Below are 25,872 nucleotides of genomic sequence, written 5' to 3' on the forward strand. Positions count from 1 at the left end.
AGCTGAGGAACGGCTGCCCAGGAGTGGGGAAGCGCGGAGAGGCGCAGAATAGACTGCAGTGGGGCAGAGTGGGGTAAAGTGCAGTGTGCATTATGTGGCACCGTAATGCCATTACAGACAACACATCTTCAATTGAAGTGACCATTACAGTTGCACAGAGATACAGTTTTAATAATAAAAGTATACTGTTAAAATGCTCCTTTTCACTGCACATCCGAATGACCAAAAAACGTGCTACATTTGTGCTTTTCTAATTGTTATATTCTGAAATATCTGCACAGTTCATTTACACATTCAAATTTTGTTGTGTGCTAAAAAAAAAAATAACATGGTACAGCCTTCCTCAAGAACACCCCTGTATCCAGCATGATTGTCACACAAATCCTTTCACTTTGAAGTCAGAGAAAGAAATGTAAACACTAAGCTCCCTGGAAGACACAGCCTGACATTTGACTTCTACCTTTGAAGGCACAGCCAATGTGACAAGATTTATAGGCCCGTTTATAGAAATTAAGACCTGGTGAAGAATAGAGCAAATAGGGTTTGGGCAACGGAAGGAACAAAATCATGCTGGATAGCCTAAATGAAATAGAGGCCAGCAAAGAGAAAGAAACCAAATGTGAGTTTCAAACCACAAAGCCAACAGTAAACAATAGGAGGAATGCATTCCCAGGTAAGCTTTCCAAATGTCCTCAAGTTGTTAGCAAAACAGCCCTAAAAAACGGACTTAAAGAATTTTAAATAAAACATGCACTTACTACAATTTCTTAGTAAACGATTGTAACATGACTAATACAAACCCTCTTTCCATCAAAGTCTCCTTCAAGACATCCAAGAGCCGCCGATCTCGGACCAAAAAACTCTCCAAGAGAGAGCCTTCGGTATCTTGCATCATCACTTTCAAGTTCATGAGATACATGGGATGCCCGGAGATGAGGGTAGTTGGAATTTAATTTCCACGATGTGTCTCCAAGTCCAAGAGTTATGTCAGCAATATCCATAACCTCTTCCTATGGGGAAGAAAATAATCTTCAGCAAAGATTTTAAGACATTACCTCACTCGTGTGGCACTCCAGTGAGAACAATTTATTTTCTTGTATGTTCACAGTAAAAAGGCAAAATGAGAATTTGGTGACTGAATATGTACTAATTACTTGAAACAGTTCCATAATACTTTTGTACGTTAGTAAGCAAGTTTCTAAAATGGTTTTAAAAGAAGGACCCCAAAGGTGATATATCACTTAAGTGATCTATGTTTTTGCATGAAAAAAATTATTTTGCCAGTCCATTGTTGCATTAAAGAATGACATGCACTACCCTAGCCACCATCTACTACCAAGAATGAAAGACTACAGCATTAGCGTCCCCTTTACCATCTAAACAATAGACTAAGAAGCATGCTATGTCTTGTTTTGTCTAAACAGATGTCCATAATATGCGATAAATTGCTGTAGGGTTGATGGAAATTAATTTGGTCTTATCTTTTATAACATGGAACTTGCTTTTTTAGCCCTTCAAATGATTGTTTATGCACTAGTTGACTAGGATTTATAAGAAACAAAAATCCTGATTCAGTGGCCATCTGCTTGCACAACTCCAAAGACCCCAAAGTATTCACGATACGCAGGACCAAGGAAGACTAAGCAGAAAATAAATACTAACAAAACAATTGAGAATACTTTTTAAATAAAAGCTAGAAATCAGTTAATTCTCACATAACATGGAAATGGTGTTTGTTATCCAAACAAGACAGACTTAAAACTTACTCCAGGAGAAGCTAACAAAAGCAGTGATTCAGTATAGAGAGCAAAAATGCTTTGCTAAGCCCATGACAAACCATAGAGATATCCCTGCCATGTTGCTATGGTGTCCAGGAGCTTGGGGTGAAATTGGAGTGGGCTAACAGCCATGCATTAAGAAGTCAAAGGCGCGGGCCCCCTGCCGCCCGGGGGTTTTCATAGAAATACAAGGTAGCCACGAGCCGCATCACTGTGCAGAGCATTCTATCCAAACTCTGAAGGTGGAGTTTGTGTCTCATAGTACTATTGGAGCGATCCAGTTGCGGTCATGAGCAGTTGGATTGGCACCATAAGGTGACGCACAGTGCTGACAAGATGGTAGCTGCTTGTGGAGCTACGACCAGAACTGCGGCCATGTGACATGATCATTCCTGCTCGATCTCTCAGCCACCCATGCATTAATCCGACTGGGCGAGGGTGGCCCTGTGGTCTGCCTAGCAGGGCCTAATAAGATAGCAACACTATAGCTCTGCACAGAAACAGATAAGTGATCAGTGCCGGAGCAGCTCTGCGCTGAGGCCAGGAGCCCCAACTCCTTGAACGTCACTGCACATCGGAGCGAAAAGGCAGGCTGATGCTGGATCGCACGGCTCGGCAAAATGATACAGCACCATGGTGCATAGAGGCTGATCATTTGATGCGCACTAGGGTGTACAGCGATCCCTAGTGTCGTGGATTATGACAAAGAAGTAGAGACCGGTAAGGATCTTCTTTACTTTAGTATAGACTCTGCTGAGCTGGGTCCACGTACATCTGCCCACGTTCTCCTCTTCCTCTGTAGTGTCCCCTCCCACACTGTTGACCGGATATAGTGTCCGGTTCCCTCTATGTTCTTTCTGTCCCTTGCAGGGTCCTAGTGCCCTGCCCCAGGTCACTACATCTCCCCCTTTTGTCACAAAGAAGTGACAAGAAAAGTGAAACACAGATGTGTAGATAGAGATAGATGCAAGTCTGCCCGGGGACCGGTCGGTGTGCCTCCCATCATTACATTTCTTATATTAGTCTTTTTGGCCGTCTGCATGCCCTTCTCGGGCCGGCCTACGTCTGTTGCTCTTCTTGTTGTTCCTCTCCATTGTCTCATTCCTTCCGGTTATGCTCCTGCTCTTCTTGTTCTGCTGTGTCCTTATCTTGGGTCTTCCCCTTTTTTTTTCTTTTAGTTCTTTGAAATGTGAGCGGTTCTGTGTTATCCTCTGATATTCTGACTCCGCCGTGATCATTGGGCCCTTCACTTTTGTTACTATGAGGGGGTCTTTGGAGAACATGCGGTCAGATTTTCTTTGTTGTCGCTGAGGCACTACCACTGTGTCTCCTTCCTTTAGGTCTGACGGGCTGGCGTGTACTTGACGTCTGCGTTTCTTTTCTTTCGCCTCTCTGTCTTTTGCTGCAATGTTGCTGTGATCTGGCGCCATAGTTACTTCTATTTGTGGTAGCCTTGTTCTACTTGTTCTTTCCAGTACTAGCTCTGCTAGGCATCTTCCTGTGGAGTTGTGAGGTGTGTTTCTGTAGTCACGTAATACTTGGCACAGAGCTTAGCTAAGTGTTATCTGCGCTAGTTTGGCCCTTTGAACCCCCTTTTTGATGTTCCCAATGAACCTCTACACCATTCCATTCGCTTGAGGCCACAGCGGTGTTATATTCCTGTGATTTATCCCGAAATAGGCCATGAATCTGCTTAAGTCTTCTGAGAATGGAGGACCATTGTCAGTTTTTAGCATTTTTGGTGAAGCCCATGCTGCAAATATGTAATCCAATATTGGTAGTGTTACTGATGTCGATGGGACATGTCGTACTATCGGAAATCGTGAGTATTTGTCGATGACCACAAGCAGGTAGTTGCCAGTGTCCAGGGGCCCAAAGAAATCAGCTGCTAGTGTCATCCATACCACTCTTGGAAGTTCTGACATCTGTAGTGATTCATGCCTAGCCGGTGGTCCTGTCACTGAACCATACTTTTTCTCTTAGCAGTTTCTTCGTTGCTACTACCCCTCGGTGTGATTCATGAGCCAGATTTACCAGTTGCCTCCGGAGTGAACTTGGTATCACTGTTTTTGTCACAACACACACAAAAAGAGATTTATTTAGGGTCGGAGGCCAAAATTTAAAGACTAGCTGGAATATGCAGCCCCTAAACTAACTTGAACATACAAAATATACTCCAGCGTCTATATAACAAGAGAACTAAGAAAGGAAGCTCCCACCAAGAATCAAATATGTGAAATGCAATAAACATAAAAATGTATGTGTATGGATTCCCATCATTCACCAAGCCTGGTGATTAGCTTCATCATTTGGGTATCCCTTGATGTATGAAATGACAGACTAGCTCTATGAACTTCAGAGCTTACGAATGTCAAGAGGTGTATTTACCAAGATGAGCACGATAGAGTATATGGGACCCAAAACGATTTTTTGTGGGTATTTTATTAAATGCAGTGAAAAAAGTGAAGTGTGAAAATATAAAATTGGTGCGTGAACAGACTAACTATTCTTATTTGTGTCAGTCACGATCAAAGATTAAAAACATGAACGCCAGGACTAGTTTTAACAAATAGCTGTCCTACGCAGTGGTGGTCAACATGTTTCAGCACTTGAAGGCAATAGATAGAGCCATGTGCTTTCGTCAGGACCTCAACAAAACAAAACTGCAATAACTACTATTTACAATACATCAAAAAAGGATATGGTGAGTACAACATCTCACAATCCCGATTCCTTCTTGATATCTTTGGTTTTCTGAAAAATAATAATGAGTGAAGAAAAATATAGAACACATGAGATTCTTTGAGAAAAAACGACCAGGAAGTTCACTCTTAATATGTGGCCACAAAACATTATGCCTACATATATGCCCCTGAATGGTGCTTGACTCCATCTTACCTTCATGATATGAAAGATAAAGCCTCACCCCACCTGGCAACGGCTCAGGATGTAAGAGGTACCGCTCTAAAAAGAAAAATACACCAAACTAAAATTCTTGTGGTGTATCAGACTTTAACATTTAAAAACAATAACATCTATACACAGTACACAGCCACAAAACTATTCAGCATTAGGTACACTCTCCAAATGTATGTAACTTGACACCTAATGATGGAAATTAAAAACAGACCTTAGATGTAGAAATACGCAATGCTCAAGAATACACTGCAACGAAGTATATGTATAAGATTCATCTGTTGTAATACATATTGGAAGAAAGGTTACTGCTACTTTCTAATGTGCAAGTAGTCATCCTTCATCTACATGAACCCATTTGATCATGTGCTGCCATTGTTTACCAAACAGCCAACTCGTAAGGTGACTTTCAATAACGTGAGTATCTTATGCCCCTTCTATGTGAGCAATACGTGTAGAACGGTCAGCCTAGTCTTGATGAAACAGCCCCCTAATTACCATGTGCACCGCGTTCTGCCACACGATTGTTCAACATGAAAAACAAACAGCCAACTACTTAGGTGACTTTCAATATCGTGAGTATCTCATGCCCCTTATATATGCGCAATGGGTGTAGAACTATCAGCCTAGCCTTGACGAAAACGGCCCCCTAGTTACTGCATGCATCGCGTTCTGCCGCACGATTGTTCAACACGGGAAACAATAGAAATGCCACCTACCTACCATCTGGGGCACCCCGAATCTACAGGGTCACTTTCCCTGTGGCTCTTGTAAGGTGTGCCCTATGACAATAAAATCTAAAACAGTGGATATAGGCACAGAACACCCGTGGGTACAAAATAAGATAACCAACTGCAATAGCGAGAGAGTGGTTTATCTGATTACTTGCCCCTGCAGACTTCAGCATGTGGGCATGACTGCACGCAAGGTTAAACTGCGCATTATGGAACACATGAGCACAATAAGGTGCAAAAAACAAGCCACAAGATTAACTGCTCATTTTTTAGAAAAGAATTATAAACCTGAAGATATGGCATGGACCATTTTGGAACAACCGTATATCCCACAGCATGTCACTGACATTTCTAAATTCCTGTTCCACAGAGACCAGCGCTGGGTCTTTAGGCTCAAAAGTGACACGAAGGGATTAAATGACTGTATTCCATGATCATCTCTATAAAGACTTGCCTGTTTTCTTTTAGAAACGTAGGTGTAACTCTTTATTAGCAATGTCTTTGACATATGTGAGTGTTCCCAAATACTGATTATCATAACAAGCATAAAGTGCCAAGAAAGAAGGAATAGCTAGAATTAATGTCTCAAAATCTTTCTTGGCTCCCATTATTCTCTGTAAATATTCCCTGACTCTAGTGCTGTTCAACAAAAAAAACCTTTTTGTTTAATACGCTTAGATCAGGAATTCCCAATAAACCTTTCTATTTAAAATGCTCAACCAACAGTTCTGCGCTTTAAAACTTAGTGACTGCCCCTAAACATTTCAGCGAGATTTTTAGCTCATGGTGGCATTGTGAGGGATTAATGTTTCCTTTATTGCATGCAAACATATTTATTAACTTGTGATAATATGCCTAAACTCCATCTGGCCACAACAGAACTACAATTTACATTGTCTCTGTAGTTCAATATGTAGTCTCGCGGGATTACGGAGCGGGACCCGGAAGACTACAGTAGCTGCACAGTACACTTATACAACATTCGCCCCCCCCCCCGTTCGGTACCTCCCTGACGGCTCTGCTGACCGTCCGAGGTACCGACGGAAAGGTAGGCGGCATTTCGATTGTTTTCCGTGTTGAACAATCGTGCGGCAGAAGGCGATGCATGCGGTAACTAGGGGGCCGTTTTCGTCAAGGCTAGGCTGATAGTTCTACACGCATTGCGCATATATAAGGGGCATAAGATACTCACGATATTGAAAGTCACCTAAGTAGTTGGCTGTTTGTTTTTCATGTTGAACAATCGTGTGGCAGAACGCGGTGCACGTGGTAATTAGGGGGCTGTTTCGTCAAGACTAGGCTGACAGTTCTACACGTATTGCTCACATAGAAGGGGCATAAGACACTCACGTTATTGAAAGTCACCTTACTAGTTGGCTGTTTGGTAAACAATGGCAGCACATGATCAAATGGGTCCATGTGAATGAAGGATGACTACTTGCACATTAGAAAGTAGCAGTAACCTTTCTTCCAATATGTATTGCAACAGATGAATCTTATACATATACTTAGTTGCAGTGTATTCTTGAGCATTGCGTATTTCTACATCTAAGGTCTGTTTTTAATTTCCATCATTAGGTGTCAAGTTACATACATTTGGAGAGTGTACTTAATGCTGAATAGATTTGTGGCCGTGTACTGTGGATAGAGGTTATTGTTTTTAAATGTTAAAGTCTGATACACCACAAGAATTTTAGTTTGGTGTATTTTTCTTTTTAGAGCGGTGCCTCTTACATCCTGAGCCGTTGCCAGGTGGGTTGAGGCTTTATCTTTCATATCACGAAGGTAAGATGGAGTCAAGCACCATTCAGGGGCATATATGTAGGCATAATGTTTTGTGACTACATATTAAGAGTGAACTTCCTGGTCGTTTTTTCTCAAAGAATCTCATGTGTTCTGTATTTTTCTTCACTCATTATTATTTTTCAGAAAACTGAAGATATCAAGAAGGAATCGGGATTGTGAGATGTTGTACTCACACCATATCCTTTTTTGATGTATTGTAAATAGTAGTTATTGCAGTTTTGTTTTGTTGAGGTCCTGACGAAAGCACATGGCTCTATCTATTGCCTTCAAGTGCTGAAACATGTTGACCACCACTGCTTAGGACAGCTATTTGTTAAAACTAGCCCTGGCGTTCATGTTTTTAAACTTTGATCGTGACTGACACAAATAAGAATAGTTAGTCTGTTCACGCACCAATTTTATATTTTCACACTTCACTTTTTTCACTGCATTTAATAAAATACCCACAAATTATTTTTTGGTGTCCCATATACTCTACCTTGCTCATCTTGGTAAATACACCTCTTGACATTCGTAAGCTCTGAAGTTCATAGAGCTAGTCTGTCATTTCATACATCAAGGGATACCCAAATGATGAAGCTAATCACCAGGCTTGGTGAATGATGGGAATCCATACACATACATTTTTATGTTTATTGCATTTCACATATTTGATTCTTGGTGGGAGCTTCCTTTCTTAGTTCTTTCATCACTATTTTTGTCCCTCTCATCATTATTCCTGTGTCTGTCTCTGATAGGTCTTCATTGATCTTCTTTAGAGCAAGCACTTCTTCCTTGCATACTCCTGGCTCCACAGGTGCAATTATTGTTAATGTGCCTCCATCTCGGCCTTCTCGTTATACCAATGGCAATTTGCAGCCTGGCAACTTCCTTTGTCTCTCTTGCTAGCTCCGCTAGTGTTATCGGTGCTGGTGTGTTTTATTTTAGTACGAAATTAAGGTATTCTTCTGCTATTGATGTCGTCTCGTGGGCCTGGGGTAATGGGTGTTTCGTCAGGTAGTCTGCCGGGTTGTGTTTTTTTCCCTGGCTTGTGCACAATTGTGAAGTCCCAGTCAATTAGCCTTATGCCCCAGCGTTCAATCCTGGGTGGCATCTTGGCTGACGGGCTGCCATAGATCGTCACCAGCGCCTGGTGGTCAGTTATGATGGTGAATGAGTTCCCATAGATAAACATGTGGTTGTGTTCTCATGCCCATACCACTGTTAAGCTCTCCTTTTCTGGTTGCGAGTATGCCATCTCAATGTCTTAAGCTTTTGCTTGCATATGCGACAATTTTTCATTGTGAATCTCTCCCTGGCAGATGCTGCACTAGTATTGCTCCTAGCCCTACGGGGCTGGCATCGACAGTCCGTTCCGTGCAGAGCAGGGGTTCAAAGTAGACCAGATGTTCCACAGTCACCACTGCTGGTCTTGTTTCCTCAAATGCCTTGTTGCATTCCTGAGACCAGATGAACTTCTGTCATTGCTTGGTCAGTTCTCGGAGTTGTGTGCTCACTGTGGTGAAGTCCTGTATGTACCGCTCACAGTAGCTGGCGAGGCCTAGAAATGATCTTACTTCGGCAACATCCGTCGAGGGATTTGCGTTTTCCAGTGTTTGAACTTTGCTGGGATCTGGCCTCATTCCATATTTGGAGAAAATGTGTCCAAAGAACACTTGTTCGCCTCTCCCCAGCTCACATTTCTTTCCATTCAATGTTAGACCCGCTTGCTCCAGTTGTTCGCACACTTGACGCAACGCTGTGTCATGTTCCTTGTTTTTCCAAATACCAAAATGTCGTATTGTCTCCTGGAATATCTCCGCTGCCGATGAGATTCCAAAACTCAGTTGCTTGTATCTGAACAGACCCATGTGTGTGGAGAACGTCGTGATGTATCTGGACTGGTGGTCCAGTTCTAATTGATGGTACCCTTGCACAAGTCCAGCTTTGAGAACCGGCAGGCCCCGGTGAGGCAGCTGATCATGTCGTTTACGTGTGGCCCTGGGTGACGTTCTCTTGCGATTGAGGTACTCAGGATCCTCATGTCCACACAAATGTGTTCTTCAGAACGGTCACAATCGGAGACACCCACGGTGTTGGTGCTTCAGCAGGTTCACTTATATCTTGTGCTAGTAAGCTAATTATTTCTTCCTCAACTGGTGGTTGTAAGTGTATGGGTACTAGTCTGATGCTGGACACCGACTTGATTGCTTCATTGATATGTAATGTTATCTGTTTTCCTTTCAGCTTACCCAGCCCTTTCAGGATGGCTGGGTATTCTTGGAGGATGTTCTCCGTTTCCGACATGTGGTATGTGATAGCTAGTAGCCCCATCACCTGGGCAGTCACATTGCTTAGCAGGCATGGTGCTGGGATGTCACCTTTAAGTACATGTATTTCTTCTTGGTATTTCAAAGTCTCCGTAAATTTTCCCATATTTTCTACTTGTCTTTTTGAGCCCCAAGTGAACACATCCACGGCTGACGGTGATAGCTGTGGTTTCACTCTCATTTTCTGGTATTCCGACATGCACATGTTGCTCCACTGTCAAGCACAAACTTAGCTTGGTGACTCCCTACGTCAATTTCCACAGTGGGGGTTTTCTTTATTTGTTGTTTTTCCACGAGATGAAAGTGCTCTACCTCTTTAACTTCTCTGGGACCGTCTGACATTAGATATAGTCTCGCCTCCCTCACTGGTGCTGCCGTTTCTCCTGACTCGTCGGAGGAGCTGCGATTTGCCGTTTCCATGTGTCGTGCGTATCTGTTGCTGGTCATCCGTGGCCTCATTGTTCGGCCTCTCTCACTTCTAAATTGCCTGGTCATGCATGTGCTTGAAAAAGGATTGTCTCAGTTGCACTTCCTGCACTTCTGACCCATTGCTGGGAAGGCACAGTGTGGGAATTCGAGGCCACATCGGTAACCTGTTTGTTCGCCCTTCTTTGGTGGGTCCGGCGCCTGGAATTTTCTTTTTGAAATTTCGAGTGACGCGATGTTCTAGCACCACTCTTCTCTTTCCAAACCCCCATCTGCTTGGCGTGCTCTGTGGCCCGGGCTTCCGTTCAAGCCATCGTCAATATCTTTTCCAGCGTCGTTGGTTCTTTCAGAATGCGAGCTCTGAACTCCACCGACTGACAACCTTCGATGATGCGCAGTCTTATGGCTTTTTCATTGACTAATTTGTCAAACTCGTAGTATGTGACCAGTTTTTTCAGTCTTGTTGTGAAGTCATCTAGGCTCTCTTCTCCTTGCTGGCATGCAGTGCTGAACGTGTATCTCTCAAAGTCAACGTTTCGTTGGGGGTCAAATTTCTGAGTGAGACACTTTATCACTCCCTTGTAATCCGCTGTTTGATCGGCGGGGAATGTTAACAATAGATCCTCTATTCAGAAGCAGGTGCAGTTGCTTGCTAACCGGCACATCCGTGGTGCTCATGTAGCACTCAAATTTTCGGAACCATCTTTCTCACCAGATACCCGCTTGAGGCTCCGATAGGCTGAATGGTAGAGGCCTGCAGAAGATTGCTTGTGTGCTCTGTTTTTCATCATTGTCGCGCATTTTCTTCCTTGGCACTTTCCTACTAGTCTTCCTCTTCTATTTTCTTTATTTGTTTAATTGCTCCTTTATTTCCTTTTTTGGTGCTTTATTTCCCTTGTTTTCGTCTTCTTTTGACTTTTTTTGTGTTTCCCTATTTATTTCAATGACCGCCTGACTTAAAAATGGCTGCTGCCTCTTTCTTGCTTCTGATTGGCTCAGTCACCTGACTCAAAGATGGCGGCCATAGTTTTGCGAGGTTTCTATCCTCTGTTTGCCTGACCTCTTAAAATGGCTGCCATCTCCTTGTTCCTGATCGGTCCTATTTGCCTGGTTTTAAGATGGCCACCGCTCTCACGATAGTTTTAACTACGCGTGTTTTTCTCTTGCAATCTTATTTGTACACCCTCCAGTGCAGACGCTTTTCTTCGGCTCGCAGGTGGGCACTTAATTTCACTTTTTCCACACAGCATGCAGCCTCAGACCTCTTACTGCTTCTCTGCGGCCAGGGTGGGCTCCTGCGTCGCTGTTCCTTTGCTGCTGAACTCAAACCAGGGTGGGCTCCTGGCTTAGTTTCTTCTTTTCACCGGTCACGCTGCTTGCCACGATGTTTGTCTGGTCGTGGCAGCGAACCAGGGCGGGCACCTGGTTCCGTTGCGCTTTCCTCAGGAAAACAGCAGTCTAATCCACCTCTGCTCTCCAGATCCTGCCTTCATTCGCCAGGTGTCGTGGATTATGACAAAGAATTAGAGACAGGTAAGGATCTTCTTTACTTTATTATTATAGAATCTGCTAAGCTGTGCCCAAGCACATCTGCCCATGTTCTCCTCTTCCTCTGAAGTATCCCCTCACACACCCTTGACCGGATGTGGTGTCCGGTCCCCTCTATGTCCTTTCTGTCCCTCGCAGGGTCCTAGTGCCCTGCCCCAGGTCACTACACCTAGGAAGCCTTCTCCCTCCATTGCTGGTACGCGATCAGCTTTAGTCTCTCAGGCATTCAAACCATGCAAACTATTACAGGCACTAGTGGTGTATGTCGGTGCCTGGAGGAGGGGAGACCACTTATACAAGCAAAATCAGTATTGCAGGGACTGGCAGATCGCTTGCTATGATCAACGGAGGAGACCATGGTTGGTACCTGACTTACGTTGTTGCCACTAGTATTCATGAGAATGAACTGGTCAGTCGTACAAAGCACTAGAACAGGAGGAGTCATAGCCATTAAACGACCTGGCAAAGTGGACCAGAATTCAAAATAAGACTCCTTTACTGTGGAGATTGCATAACCCAACACCACACATCAACAAAGAGAACTTTGGGAGCACAGCCCCACGGACACAGCTGGACAAGCACAGAGCTGACAAGACCAAACAGCAATTATGTGGGAAATCTTCTTTGCCAACAGTGCTAATGGAGGGGGCTTGGCCTGGAAACACGGCCGACAGGACAAACTCCCGAGCTCCTGGCCAGCTGTACAACATAATCCTGCTTAAAGTTATAGCATCACCGTAATTTACTGCCTCCCCAGGACAGGAATGATGCAGTCGCCCCTCCCCAGTGACCCTCCAGATACAGAAAAAAGTATGATGCACCATCAGCAAAGACTGAGTGAGGAGGTTGGGCGGAGACCGAGCCCCAAAGGATCTTGGCCTGTGGCATGGTTCTGCCTTTGATCCCACTCAGGTTGCCACTGGTCCAGAGGAGTGAGGCAGGTTTCTTGGATACAGACCGCCTGAGTCGTGCTTCCAGAGACCGTGGGGACGAGAGAATCCGTTTGGACGGTGTCAAAGCGTCCCTCCAAGGCTCTGCCTCTTTAACCAGAGGGGCTGGTGACGCAGCCTGCACCAGCCGGTGGAAGACATCCAGGTCAGCCGAGGACTAATCAGCAACAAGTCAGGAGGCAGCAGCGGCCGCCGCTTGAGGGAGTCCGGCACCCAGCATATTGAAGAGTGATGATGTGGCCTTTGGGACATTTCAGCCGACTTGTTGCTGATTAGTCCTCGGCTGACCTGGATGTCTTCCACCGGCTGATACAGGCTGCGTCGCCAGCCCCTCATGTTAAATTACGGTGATAATATAACATTAGGTAGGATTATGTTGGACAGCTGGCCAGGATCTCAGGAGTTTGCAAACACCCTGGATGACACCGACTGAGCCCACTCATGTAAGAGGTAGGGACTCCCGGTAGGGGTTTAGGCGGACAAGCTACTTACCTTCGGAAACGCCTTATCTGGTAGAGACATGATCTAGCCTCAGATTTCTTACCATTGAAGTTCCAGGAATCAGGCTGGATCCGGAAGATTTTTCTTAGCAGTACTCCTGTGCGCCAGTAGGTGGCGTCGGTCGACTTCACGTGACTTCATTGGCGTAGTGTTAGGCGCCGTCGTGACATCCGCATCGTCAATATAACCGCCACTCCGGCACGCTGACGTCGGTACTTTTCACGACTTTTAACGCCAGAAGCTTGGAGCCATGAAGAGACTGACCATGGTGTGTTAAAAAAAGAATAGCTAGAGACTAAAAGTGAACATCCGTGATACTAAAAACAATTCTAGAATGCGGGAGAATAGGCGGGTAGGTAAGGAATCTACGGCTATATCATGTCTCTACTAGATAAGGCTTTACTGAAGGTAAGTAACTCGTCCATCTGATAGAGACAATCAACCGCAGATTCCTTACCTTTGAACAGATACCCAAGCTATACCTTCCCCGGAGGAGGGACTGCAGAAACGTTTTAGAACAAAAAATCCTGCAGAGCAGCCAAAAAGGCCTTCTCTGCGGAACTGTGAATCCAGGCAACAGTGTCTGGTGAACGTGTGTAGAGGCGCCCACATGGCAGCTTGACAGATATCGGCAATCGGAACCCCACGTTGGACTGCTGTGGTGGCTGCCTTCGCCCTGGTGAAACGGGCCCGAAGGCCTTCAGGAGGCTGCTTCTTTGCCAAGGTGTAACAGACTTTTATACAGAGGATGACCCAACGAGAAATGGTCCTCTTTTGAACAGCACGACCCTTCTTTGCTCCCACGTATCCTATGAGATGGTCATCCAGCCGGAACGCTTTAGTGCGTTGGAGGTAAAATGATAACGCTCTTTTTGGGGTCCAGACGGTGGAGACGCTCCTCTTGCTTGGAAGGATACGGAGGTGCGGAGTGACTGCCCCAGATGAAAGGGAGTTACAACCATGGGCAAAAAGGACACCCTAGTTCACAGCAACACTTTCTGGAAAAACCGTCAGGTAAGGAGGCTGTTATGACAGTGCCTTCAGTTCGTTCACCCTCTTAGCAGAGGTCATTGCCACTAGGAATGTTGCTTTGATGGTGAGCAACAATAAATTGTGCATCGGCTCAAAAGGTGCACACATCAAGATGGTGAGTGCCAAAAAAGTGGGATAACCCCTTCAAAAATCTCTGCACCAGAGTGGACTTGAAGAGTGAAGGTTGAACTGGTAGCCAAAGAAAAGCAGAGAAGGCCGAAAGATAGTGCTCTGCTAGGCCAAGGAAAAGATAAACAAAAGAATAACTACCCTGGAGGAAGACAAGGGGTCAACAGACCTTTCTGTACAATATTTACAAATTTTGTTCCATCACAGGTGTATACCGATTCCCTGGAGGGACGCCTGGCTGCCAGAATAACCTCAGACTTCAGGGGAGAGGTCAAAAGCTGTCAACTGTCGCCGCTCAATCTCCACGTAAGGAGGCGGAGAGTGAAGAGGCTCTGTGGAGGACTGCTGCTCCGACATAAGATCCTCACGAAGGGGCAACCTGACCGGAGCTCATGTCTAGAAGATCAGGATATCAAACTCTCTGTGTCCAGTCTGGAGCCACAAGAATGACTTGTGCCCGGCTGCTCCTGATCTTCTTGAGCCCTCTGGACAAGAGTGGTGTGGGCGGAAGGGCGTATAGGAGGCCTTATATGCACTTGAGGCACAAACCGTTGCAGAGCAAGACCCGCCTTGGAAACTCTAATGCGCAAAACTGCTGACATTGCGCATTCTCTTCGCAGGCTAACACATCTAACCAAGGCTTTCCACACCTCTGAAAGATACTTTGTGGCACCTCTGAATGGAGACGCCACTCGTGATCCGCAAGGAACCTTAGGCTGAGCTTGTCCACCCTGGCGTTCAAAGAACGGGCTAGGTGTTGGAACCACCAGGGACATGCCCTGATGTTCCAGCCACTTTTAAAGACGAAGTGCCTCATGACATAGGGTCCACGACCCCACCCGCCCGCTTTGTTGCAGTACCACATTTGTCCGTGAATACCTGCACTACTCTACGTTTGACAGAAGAAAGGAATGCCTTCAGTGCAAGAAGGATCACCCGAAGCTCCAGCAGGTTGATGTGGCAACCAAACAACTCCAGAGGCCTCTGATCTCTGCCTCTCCCATATGGCCACCCCACCCCAGAAGTGATGCATCTGTCACCACTGTGAACTCTGGTTGGGGAAGGGAGAGGGACCTGCCATTGACACAATCCTGGTCCGTCAGCCACCACTGCAATTGACGTGCAGTGCCCTCCGAGATCTGGAGGCAACTGGAAAGATTCCTCTGATGCTGTGCCCACTGTAACTTCAGGTCCCACTGCAGAGCCCGCATATGCCACCTGGCATAGTCTACCAGCAGGATGAAGGAGGCCATGAGGCCCAGTAGCCTCAGTCATTCTGACCAAAACCAAGGCTAGAGGATGAAAGATCGGAATCATAGCCAGAAATCCAGGACTTGAGCTTGGGAGGATAAGCCTGAAACTGCGCTGTGTACAGAACCACCCGATGAAAAGGAGCTTCTAAAAGTGTTGAAACGTATCTGTAAATTTCCCAATTCATGCCCTTATATACATATAACTTATCATATCCTTATATAGGCATAAGAATCATAACCATATTTAGACACAGCCAATGCAGTCCAAATATGGCATGGCTACTTCCCCTAAGCTCCCAGAGTACAACGAGTTCTTGAAGACAACCATCCTTCAGCAGCACGGGAATTCCCCCTGCTTCAGTATTGATTTGTCCCAGAACTCCTGGAGCGTGTAAAGAACTTAGAGTTCTTAGTGACGTTATTATGTCCACCCTTACGTCAAACTCTGCACCTTCCAGATATAAATATGCCCACATCTGCCCTAGCAAAACACACAGTGGTTTTGGAGCAGATCGACTAACTACTTGCCCGACGCCCTGCTGTATGCGAGTGCCGAAGGAAGCCAACCCTCCCTGCTGACGCGCAGAGAGAGACGCTGTCTTTTCTCCTGCCAAGAAATCCAGCTCCAGTATTTCCCTGCTACCCTTGCGGGTTACTGGGAGATCGAGTCCTGAGAGAGAGATACAAGACCTCCTTCATTCTATAACCAAGGTACGGAGCTGATTAGACCCTTTGAGAATTCTTGGCAGAAACTATTTAACTCAAGCTACACCTCACTTACTTCTTCCCTTGTACTAGACTTAGGTTAGGTACACCGGGGTAGGCGTATTTTAGATGCACCAGTTGAGTACTTTTAGTCATTATTTATCATTGTATGTATTTTATCTATTTTATGTATCTTATGGCTTAGAAACCATATAAATGCTTTTACAGTATTATTTCATAATACTCTTTTTACTGTACGCACTTTACTTCATAGCAAGTATTAAGATTGTAGCAATTCACTTCTCTTGTATGAGAAAGAAGGCTGCTCAATAAATAACCCTTTTATTGAAAACGCCCGTCTCTCTGCACTTCTGGTGAAACGAAGCATGCACGATTGACTGAGTGAAATAGCCATCTATTGTTTCCGCGACTCTGGAGATATATTCCTTATTCTTGGGGAACAAAGTTGTCATGTGATATGGTTGTCAGAAGCTAATCCCTTCTTGTGTATGCGAGAAAGTTTCTAGTGACCTCTGAGCTAGCTGGCATTCACAATCAAGTCTAACATAATCAATAGAGACCTAGTCGACTTCAGTCCTACGCCAAAACTATTGTTTATGTTATTCCAATGCACAGAGCCTATTGGGAATATAGGAACTACACTAGAAAAGGGGATCAGGTGTGACTTCCGCACGTTAATGGTGAACTCCAACCAATGCAGGAGCTCGGCCGTAGTCTGGAGGTGGGAGACGACAGCCTGGGGCGAGCCCGCCTTCATCAGCCAGTTGTCGAGATAGGGGAAGACTGGAACTCCTTATCTGTGCAGATGAGCTGCGACCACCGCCATCATTTTTGTGAACACCCGAGGGGCGCTAGTAAGGAAAAATGGGAGCACTGTAAACTGAAAGTGCTCGTGGCCTTCTGTGAATCGTTGTCAAAGCCGATGGGATGTGAAAATAAGCATCCTGCAAGTCCAACGCAACCATCCCGTTTCCAGGGTCGAGGGCAGACAGGACCTGAGCGAATATCAACATTTTGAACTTCTCCTTCCGGAGGAAGCAGTTGATGTTCCTTGTCGGTTACCAGAAAGTAGTGGGAAAAATAACCACAACCTACTTCTGGGGCAGGAACTCGAAGGCTCCCTTGGCAAAGAGATCCGTAACTTTCTGTTGGAGAAGGGTCAAGTGATCCTCCGAAATGTAACGGAATTGAGGTGGCATGGTTGGAGGGCTAGTCTCAGACTATCTGCAAAACCCATCTGCCCGACGTGATGTTGAGCCAGTGTGGGAGGTGATGGTGAATCCTGCCACCCACTGGAGTATGATGGCCCTGAAAGGTCGGACTAGGAGGGCTTAGAGACTGCTGCAGAGGGGTGCTGGTGGACTGGCCTGCCCGCAGGCTCCCAGATCAACGACGGTGGGTCCCACGTCCTCAGCAGCGCAGAGGCTGGACAGCTTGCGCAGGCCTGCGGCTCTGGGAGGAATATGGTAAAATTGATACTTGTATAGCGCACTACTCGCCGGCAAGGGTCTCAAGGCGCTTGTACGAATACCGCTGTGGAACCCATCCTGGCTTTCCCTGTGAGGCGTCCACTCCTGGGCACCCCCAAGGTGGAGGCCAGGCATCCTTAGCGTTGTGGGGGCCGTTGTGGAGATTAAGCAAGCTATTGCCCAGAGTTGCAGAGTGGGACTCCATGATTGGAATAGGCACTGAGGCGAGAATTATCAGGTCCGTGGAATATTGAGCCCAAGACCCGCCGAGGCGGGGAATTGAACCCTGGTCCCGGGCTAGACCTCTGCATCAGGGTCTGCCGCTCTAACCATTGAGCCACACTTCAGTAGACACGTAAGGGGCGAGAAGCAAACTGTGTGGGCGAGAGGTGGAAGCAAGGTCCAAGGATCTGGCCGTAACCCTGGATTCCTTAAAGATCTCGAGTGTGTTGTCTGCTTTGTCGCCGAACAGGCGACAGCCATCAAAGGCGATGTCCAAAAGTGGAGCTTGGACATCACCTGAAAAGCCAGTGGACCTTAGCCAGGTGTAGCGTCTAAGGGCTACGGACGCTGAAATCATCCTGTCCAGCAAGTCGGCAGTGTCCAGCCCACATCGGATGGCAAACTTTGCTGAGTCTCTCCCTTCGACTACTGCATGGGAGAGCACTGCCCGGGGCCTCCTACGGGAACTGTGGCAGCCCCTGTGTGCCCAAATCCCTCAGTGAGTGGAAGTAACAGCCCAAGAGACATGCAGTGTTTACCTTCCCCAGTCATTAAGCTGGAGGAAGAACACTTTCTTCCAATAAGGGCCAGCTTCTTGGATTCCTATCAGGTGGTGGGGTAGGAAATGCACCCTTGGAAGTCAAGGCTTGGACCACCAAGCTCACAGTGGTGGGAGAGGAAAATGGGGTCGTCCGGGGCCAGGCGGTGGAGCAATCATCCTACCCACAAGAGCACGTGCTGGGCTTCGACCAAGTTACCAAAAGGATGTCTGTAAGGGCCACATTAAAAGGCAGCAGGGGCCGCTGCCGGCTGAAGCACCTCAGTCAGGCGGTTAGTCCTGACCGCCACCGTAGGAAGCTCAAGGTTTAAGGCCACAGCCGCCCCCACACAATACCACTGTTTGAGCACCCTCCTCTGTAGCCACGGTAGGTGGAGAAAGAATGCCAAGGTCTGGGGAGGTGTCCAGACCAGTGGCCTCAGCAAACTCCTCTCTCCAGTCCGGTTCTTATAACTGGTCTGTCAGAGGGTCCACAAACCCCTCCCCGTCCTCCTCACCCAGCACTGGTAGCCACTGAGGGCAATAGGGAACTCCAGAGGAGAAAAGTGGTACAAAACTACCGGTCGGCGCCATTCCAGACGTCGATCGACCCTGGTCTGGCTCCATGTCCACATAGAGGGGGAGGCTGGGGTCGAAGTCGGCTGGGGAAACAACCGGCTTCTGAGGGGGCGGAGGCGTCGCCACTGGCTTAGGCACCAGAGGAGGTGTCACGAGGTCAACCGCTGCCGATTTGGATCCAGGCCTCGATCCCTGGGGTCCTTGCCGCAGCGGAGCCAAAGCCGCTGGCATCGTAGGGCTAGGGCCCCCTGCTGAGACCGCGGGCCCGAATGCACGCTCACGGAGTCAGGCTGCTCCAAGATGTAGTGGAGGGCTTGGTAAAAGCTACGAAGTTGGCCAGGGGTTGCCCCACCGCACGGCAAGGGAGGGAAGGCCAGAGTCGACCCAACAGGCTCCGAGGGCAGGGGGGGGGGGGGGGGGGGGACTACCTTTCGCATCCTACGTCGGCCGACCAACGGGGAAAACATGAAGAGCGGCGGTGCTTCTACACATTCTTCCTGTGCTCAGACTTACCTGAAAACGAAGACTTTGACGAGGAGTGATGGTGATGGGTCTGCGACCGGTCCCTCGACCTCCCTCTCAACCAGGACCTCAAAAGTCACGGAGCGGACTGTCAGGCCTCGAAAAGCTTTCAGGAAAGCTCCCACAAAGACTTCGGGTTCATGGCCCGGAAGTCTGAGCACAACTTAGGGTCATGGTCGCGCACCAAACACCAAAGGCAGATGGGGTGAGGGTCTGTAACTGACATTAATTTGCGACAGGAGTCGCAAACCTTGAAGCCGGTTCAAGGACGGGACATCCCTACGTGCACCAGGAGTCAAACGACTCGAAATCGACAAAAAGTCACAAAAAGAGTTCAAAAGTGACGCAAGATATCGCTCTCTCCGGATCTGCGCTGGCTGGCACGGAAAAAGAAAGAACTGATGTCAGCACGCAGGGGCGGCGTCTAAGTAGATCCCACGACATCATTTGGGCAATCAACGCCAACGAGGAGTTGACTGATGCCACCTACCAACACACAGAGGTACTTCTGAAGAAAATTATCTGGATCTAGTCTGAAGCCTGGGGGTAATTCTAAGGTTAAAATCCATAACTAATAGTCTCTTTCAGATATGAAATAACTAAATAATATGTTTATACAAACAAATTGGCCTGAGTTCAGTCTTTGAGTGTGTGTCATAATTTCTTGCCTGAGTGTGTACAATAAATGCTTAACACTACCCTCTGATAAAGCCTTACTGCTCGCCTACACAACCACAAATAGAGAGTAAGCTATTATATACGTTTCCCTCTGCCTACCTTTGGGGATCCACTGGACTCTGTGCACACTATACCTTACTTTGGTATAGTATATACAGAGCCAGCTTCCTACAGCATAGTGTTAGACTTTGCCAAATGTATTATATATCGTAGACTGTACAATATATTTATTAAGTGCAATCAGCCTTTTGTAGCAGGTATCTTTTCCTCACAATATTTAAGGCAAGGCTATACCAAAAATTGTTGTAGCTTTCAATAGAACAGCCGCCCCCTGCTAGGACCTTAATCAAAACTTATGTCACAGATGTTAGATTATCATTTAGAACAGTTAATTGATATTTTAGTTTACTTCAAAAGATATAGAAAAATAACTCGGGAGAAGGAGTAAGGGATTATACATGCGCATCTTGATGAAGCTTTAATACAAGTTATGCTTTCCAGGCTAAGCTGAAGAGAGTGACATAATATCCCAGGAGTTCCATAAATAGAGGATCCAGCTGCACAGAAAAATAGGTTAGGCACTGCAGGTGAGAAATCTGCTGGTTTTTGATCTCCATATACTTTCAAAACCTCAAAAATGAAAGGTGTTTGTGGTCAGGATAACTTCTGCCCGCTCCCACAAAGTAGTGCCACAGTTGTTCTGTCATAATCTGGCTTAGAGTCTAAGGCCATGGGAGAAGGCAAGCTAGCAAACAAGTTAAGGACGATGTAGGTAAACAGAGCATGTTGGCTTCTGATTGGCAGCTGAAACGTGGTGCCAAAGAGTTCCGGCAGAGGGAACAACAACAAATGGGCAGTTAATGTGAGAAGTTGGCTTGGTATATGATGTTCACTATTCTAGTGAACACCTTGCACCAGTCCAAACAACCCTTATGGTGATGGTTGTAAAGTCAACCTTGTAGACCAGATATCCGAGGGGTAGCATGGACAAAGCAGTCTTAGGCTAAACTCAAGAAGGCATGTGAAGCCAGCTGTTTTACCATATGCAATCCCTTTAATACCAAATGAAAGGACACCACACAGGATATATATTCAAAATATATATGTATTTATTTCGAAAGAAATCCCCTGAACTCTTTATGAGCACAGAAGCACAAGCGCGAAACAAGTAACCTGATAGAATAGACAAAAGTTGCACAATTATGGATAGGGCCGGGTGGCCCGCTAAACCATATATTAAAAAAGTGGTATAAGTATCACGTCACGAACAATGGTAAGACCCAGGACCTTGGGAATCGCTGGGGCACACTGGACTAACAATGGTTAGGGAGCAGGAGGCCCACGGCATGCGTGTGCAGTGTCTAAAGGAACACACGTTCACACATAGAAGTCAATGGGTGCGTAAAAGTTATAAAGTTAAATATTTAGGAGTCTTCCGACAGGAATAGAACTTAACCACTTGAAGCTAGGACACTAGGAGTGTAAACCTCTACAGGAGCACCGTAGTGCTCGCGTTACCTAACCCACAGGAAGCGGGAGCATAGGTCCCAAAGTGTGTCAGGTTTCGTCGTGGAGATCTATGGAGCCTTGGAGAAAAGATGCTGCAGGCGGCCAGAAGAGAAGAGTCCGGGTGGATCGAAGATGTAGAGGACCTGAAAGCAGAGGGGACAGAGTCTGGGTCACTAGCCAGTGACCAGGATGGAACCAGGATGGAACCAGGTGATGTCGAGATGCAATCAGGAGCTGATGGGGAAGCTGGTCTCTTCAGCCACGTGGACCAGGAGGCGTCGACGACGACCAGGAGTCAGGCACGGACTGTCCCACGAAGGCTCTCGCCGTTGGCGGTGTCGGCTTCAGGATTGGAGTCAAAAAGCCTTCTTACTCAGACCAGCAAGGTCTGAGGGGCTGCTTCTTTTGAGGGAAGCAAGGGCCAGTCTGGAGCAACCAGACCAGCGGTGTAGTTTCTCAGATTCGTCGCCAAGATGGCCACTAGCCAACGGGCAAGTGACCGGGCAGACGCGTCGAGCAGGAAAATGCAAAAGTGCCCCACGCAGAACTCGTGGAGTGTGCAGGGCTGATCTTCTGTGCAGATACTGCTCGGGGCTGGGGCTTCTCAATCCCCAATGCACAGCTTCGAGGAGGCCTCGGGGGCTGCACAGTTAGCAGGTCACAGACTTTTCAAGATGGCCGGTCCCACGTCTCACGTCGCCTCCACGGGTCTCAGCTGTGCAGGGACTGTGGATCGGGCTGTTGGATGTCAGGGAATCCAGTTCTTGTCAGGCTCTGGTCTCCGGCGGGAGGCGGCGGCAAAGCAAGTCGTCGATCGCTGGATGGTGCCTGCTTGTGCAGGGTGGTCACTCCTTGACCACAAGGGAGATTCTTCAGTAGTTTTCTTCTAAAGTAGAGTGATGAAGGTCCAGAGTTTTGTTTCAAAGTTTCAGTCAGGATAATTTGAAGTCGCTAGACTCAGATCCTACCTATATAACAATCTTAGGGGCTGGATTACCTGCTAGGTCCCTCCTATGGGTGGGACCAGGGAAGGGGGCAGTTACACCCCTTTCCCCTTTTCCAGTTTCGCGCCAGACTTAAGGCAGGGAAGCCCCAGCACCGGTTTGAACTAGACTATGCATGGGACACCTTGTGTGCCCCAGGCAGTGTCTCAGTCCTTTAGCCTTCCCTGTCCCAATACACAAAATCCTGTCTGGGGTGGTGCTAGCACCTCCCAAGGCAGGAAACCTATTATCCAAGCTTCCCTCGCTGGAAGGACTCCCAGCAGCAGGAGGTCAGACTTGTGTCTGTGGCAGCAGCATCTATTTTGTGATGCTGAGACTCTGGTTAACTTTAACCAGGAATAGTAAGAACAACATGTCTTCTCCCTCTAGAAGGGTGGAATGGTACCCCCTCGCTAGAACTGGCGAGGGGGTAGTATTCCAAATCATATGACACCTTACTCGACATGTTTTGATAAAGCCAAACCATAGTTAGCATTTAACCGCAAGGTTCATAATGCTTTATATGGTATGGCAATATCCTAGAACAGCTGACAGGCTCAGCTCATGCTAGAGCACCATCAGGCTCAGCTCATGCTAGAGCACCATCTCACATAAAACCAAGCACTCTGCCTCCAGGATTGTTAAGGCCTGCCATAGGAGTGACTTATAGGTGTATATGTGTCTAGATATAAGGTTAGATATAAATATACTATATCTAAGCAAGGGCGGATTACACCACCTTGCCCCAGCTGAGTGATCAGCCAGTTGTGTTAATTTGAATGGCCAGCCAGGGGTGGCAAAAGATATGCTGCAGCCCCTGGTAGGCCTTGGATGCACCTATGCCCTGGGTACCTATGGTACACTGTACAGGGGCTCACAAGGTGAACCAGTATCCAATTGGTAATGCACCTAAAGTGCATTGTAGTGAATTTAGAGAAAGAACAGCTGGGCTGTGGCTCTGATTAGCAGGCCCACAGCCACATTAAGTCGAAAACCAGTGAAGCAAAAAGCAAAAAGTGGGGTGACCATAGGAAAGTAGACCCTACTCTCCTACAGTGAACATTCTATGAAGGTGATTCCGCAGGACTTTGTATGTGATGACAGACCCAGTAGTAGACATCTAACAATTAAATAGGAAGTTACAAGAAAAAAAAGAAAGTACGAACCAGTACAAATGTATTATCTATGCAATAGAGGGTCTACTATGGAGACATGGAAGCTGACAATTCGAGTGAATGAGACCACAAAGAATACCAGTTTACTGACTGAGGACCACAACCGTATCTCACTGTTGGATGTAAGTCTGCCAACTCAAAGGTGCAACCAAACAGGGGCGTGGCTAAGATGGCGGCCTAGGAAGACGTCTCTCGCGGAGGCTCCCCATCTTCGATCCCCTGCCCGAGCCAAAAGCAGACCTTATCGCCCCAAAAGCCCCCGTGCCAACAGCCAACTGCGGCGGGAGGGCAGCTGAGCAGCCGGGAGACCCGGCGAGACCTGAGGGTAAAGAGGCGGCCCGTGAGACAGCGGCGCAGGCCGAGACCGGCCAAAGGCGCGAACGAGGCAGCCCGACTCCGGAGGAGCAGGGAGCGGACGGGCCTCACGCAGCTACTGGTGGACTGCGCAGCCAGCCGGAGGATCCCCCCTTCAAGAGAGCACGAAGTACAAGGGAGGCAGTCGCCGAAAACCATCCGTGAGCCCTGGGGGCGCGGCCCGTGACAGAGGGCGCCTATGGGGCCGGCACAGAGATCTACTCGAGGCCCCGGCTTGGGCCTACCTACGACGCCACGGAGGCCGCGGGCGGAGCCACGCTAGACCGCTGCGGCGCAGGGAGGTGAGGAGTGCGGAAAGGCGGACTGGAAGGCATAATCCCTGGGGGCAGATGCTCGAGCCCCCGGGGTCCTGCGAGCCTGAACTGACACAGTGGGGGCCCTGAGGTATGCAGCCACGCTGGGGATAACGGCGTCACACAGCCCACCGCAGTCGAGGCCCAACGAGCTTCACAGAGAGATCGGGGGCAATATTTGAGCCTCTGGAGGGTGCCCTGGGCTACACACAGATGCAACGGGCGGCCCCCGCGCCTCGAAAGCCAGCCACGCACCGCCGCTGCCGCCCTGCCGCCCACGGTCAGAAACGGAGGACGGAGGGGGCTACTAGGAACCACCACAACAAGGTGAGAGGTCGGGGCAGCAAACGGGCCACCGGAGAGTGTCCGTGGGCAGACCGCCACCCGCCACAGAAACAAGACCCGAGACGGACCCAGCTGCCGGAGAAGCAACTCGGGGGGCATCGCGCGGGCCCCCCGGTGACCACCTGAGACTTGGGGCCAAGGGCGGGAGACACGGCCGCAGAGCTCCGAGGGAGTAGAGGGCTCCGACACACCACGACAAAGCACGGTCCAGGAGCCCGGGCCAAGGGGCACACGGCCCTCGCAGAGGCATAGCGCCACATCAGCACACTGCTCCCACCCCTCCAGCCGCATACCCGCCATAGATGGACGGTGGTCCCGTCGGGGAGCGCGACATCACGGGGAGACGGCCGGATCCGCAAGGGAAGAGACTATGGCTTCCTCCAACAGCAAAGGGGGCCGCACCATCCCCGAAATGCTGGCCAAGGGACTTCTAAAACGGACAAAAGCCCCGACAAACCGGCCCAGGCGCCTCCTCCTAAAGGAAAGGACCAAGACGGGGGGAGGCCCCAGAGACCAAAGCATTCATGGAGGCCCTCTTCACCTCTCTAAAGGAAGACATCCAAACCCTCAGACAGGAAATGGCAGGGGACTATAAAGAACTCCGTCGCGATGTCGATTACCTCGGGGAGCGTGTGGCCATGACCGAGCAAGAGGGACAGGCCAGAAGCGAAGAAGTAGAATTCTTGAGGCAAGACGGCTCCACGAGCAACAAACGGACCTCCAGTCCCACATGGAGGACCTGGAAAACCGCTCACGGCGCAATAACATTCGTGTCCGTAATGTGCCTTCCAAGGATGAGGGGGACGACGTGGCAGGATACCTCCAATCCCTATTCCGAATGGTGCTCGACGAAGGTGAGGACTTCGCAATCCGCATTGACAGAGCCCACAGGGTGGGTCCTGCTCGCCGAGCTCAAGGTCCACCGCCGGACATCCTGGCTTTCCTGCCCGACTATCACCTCAAGGAACGCATACTGAAGGCGGCACGTCTGAAACAGCCGCTTCGCTTCCAGGGCCACGCGGTGGAACTATTCCAAGACCTATCGGCAATTACTCTACAAAAGCGGAGGGCGTTTA

At 48.1% G+C, this 25,872-nt stretch overlaps 1 protein-coding gene across 1 annotated transcript in view; it reads right to left on the bottom strand.

The window, feature by feature from the left end:
* Positions 1-25,872, bottom strand: part of CEP192 (centrosomal protein 192) — a 1,919,503-nt gene that overhangs the window by 1,418,498 nt on the left and 475,133 nt on the right. The window contains exon 14 of the mRNA XM_086965571.1: positions 801-1,010. Within this exon, the coding sequence (XP_086821697.1) occupies positions 801-1,010 (210 nt within the window). The remainder of the gene's footprint in view (positions 1-800; positions 1,011-25,872) is intronic.

The sequence above is a fragment of the Lissotriton vulgaris genome, chromosome 4_1 (assembly GCF_964263255.1).
Source record: "Lissotriton vulgaris chromosome 4_1, aLisVul1.2, whole genome shotgun sequence".
In the NCBI taxonomy this organism is placed as follows: domain Eukaryota; kingdom Metazoa; phylum Chordata; class Amphibia; order Caudata; family Salamandridae; genus Lissotriton; species Lissotriton vulgaris.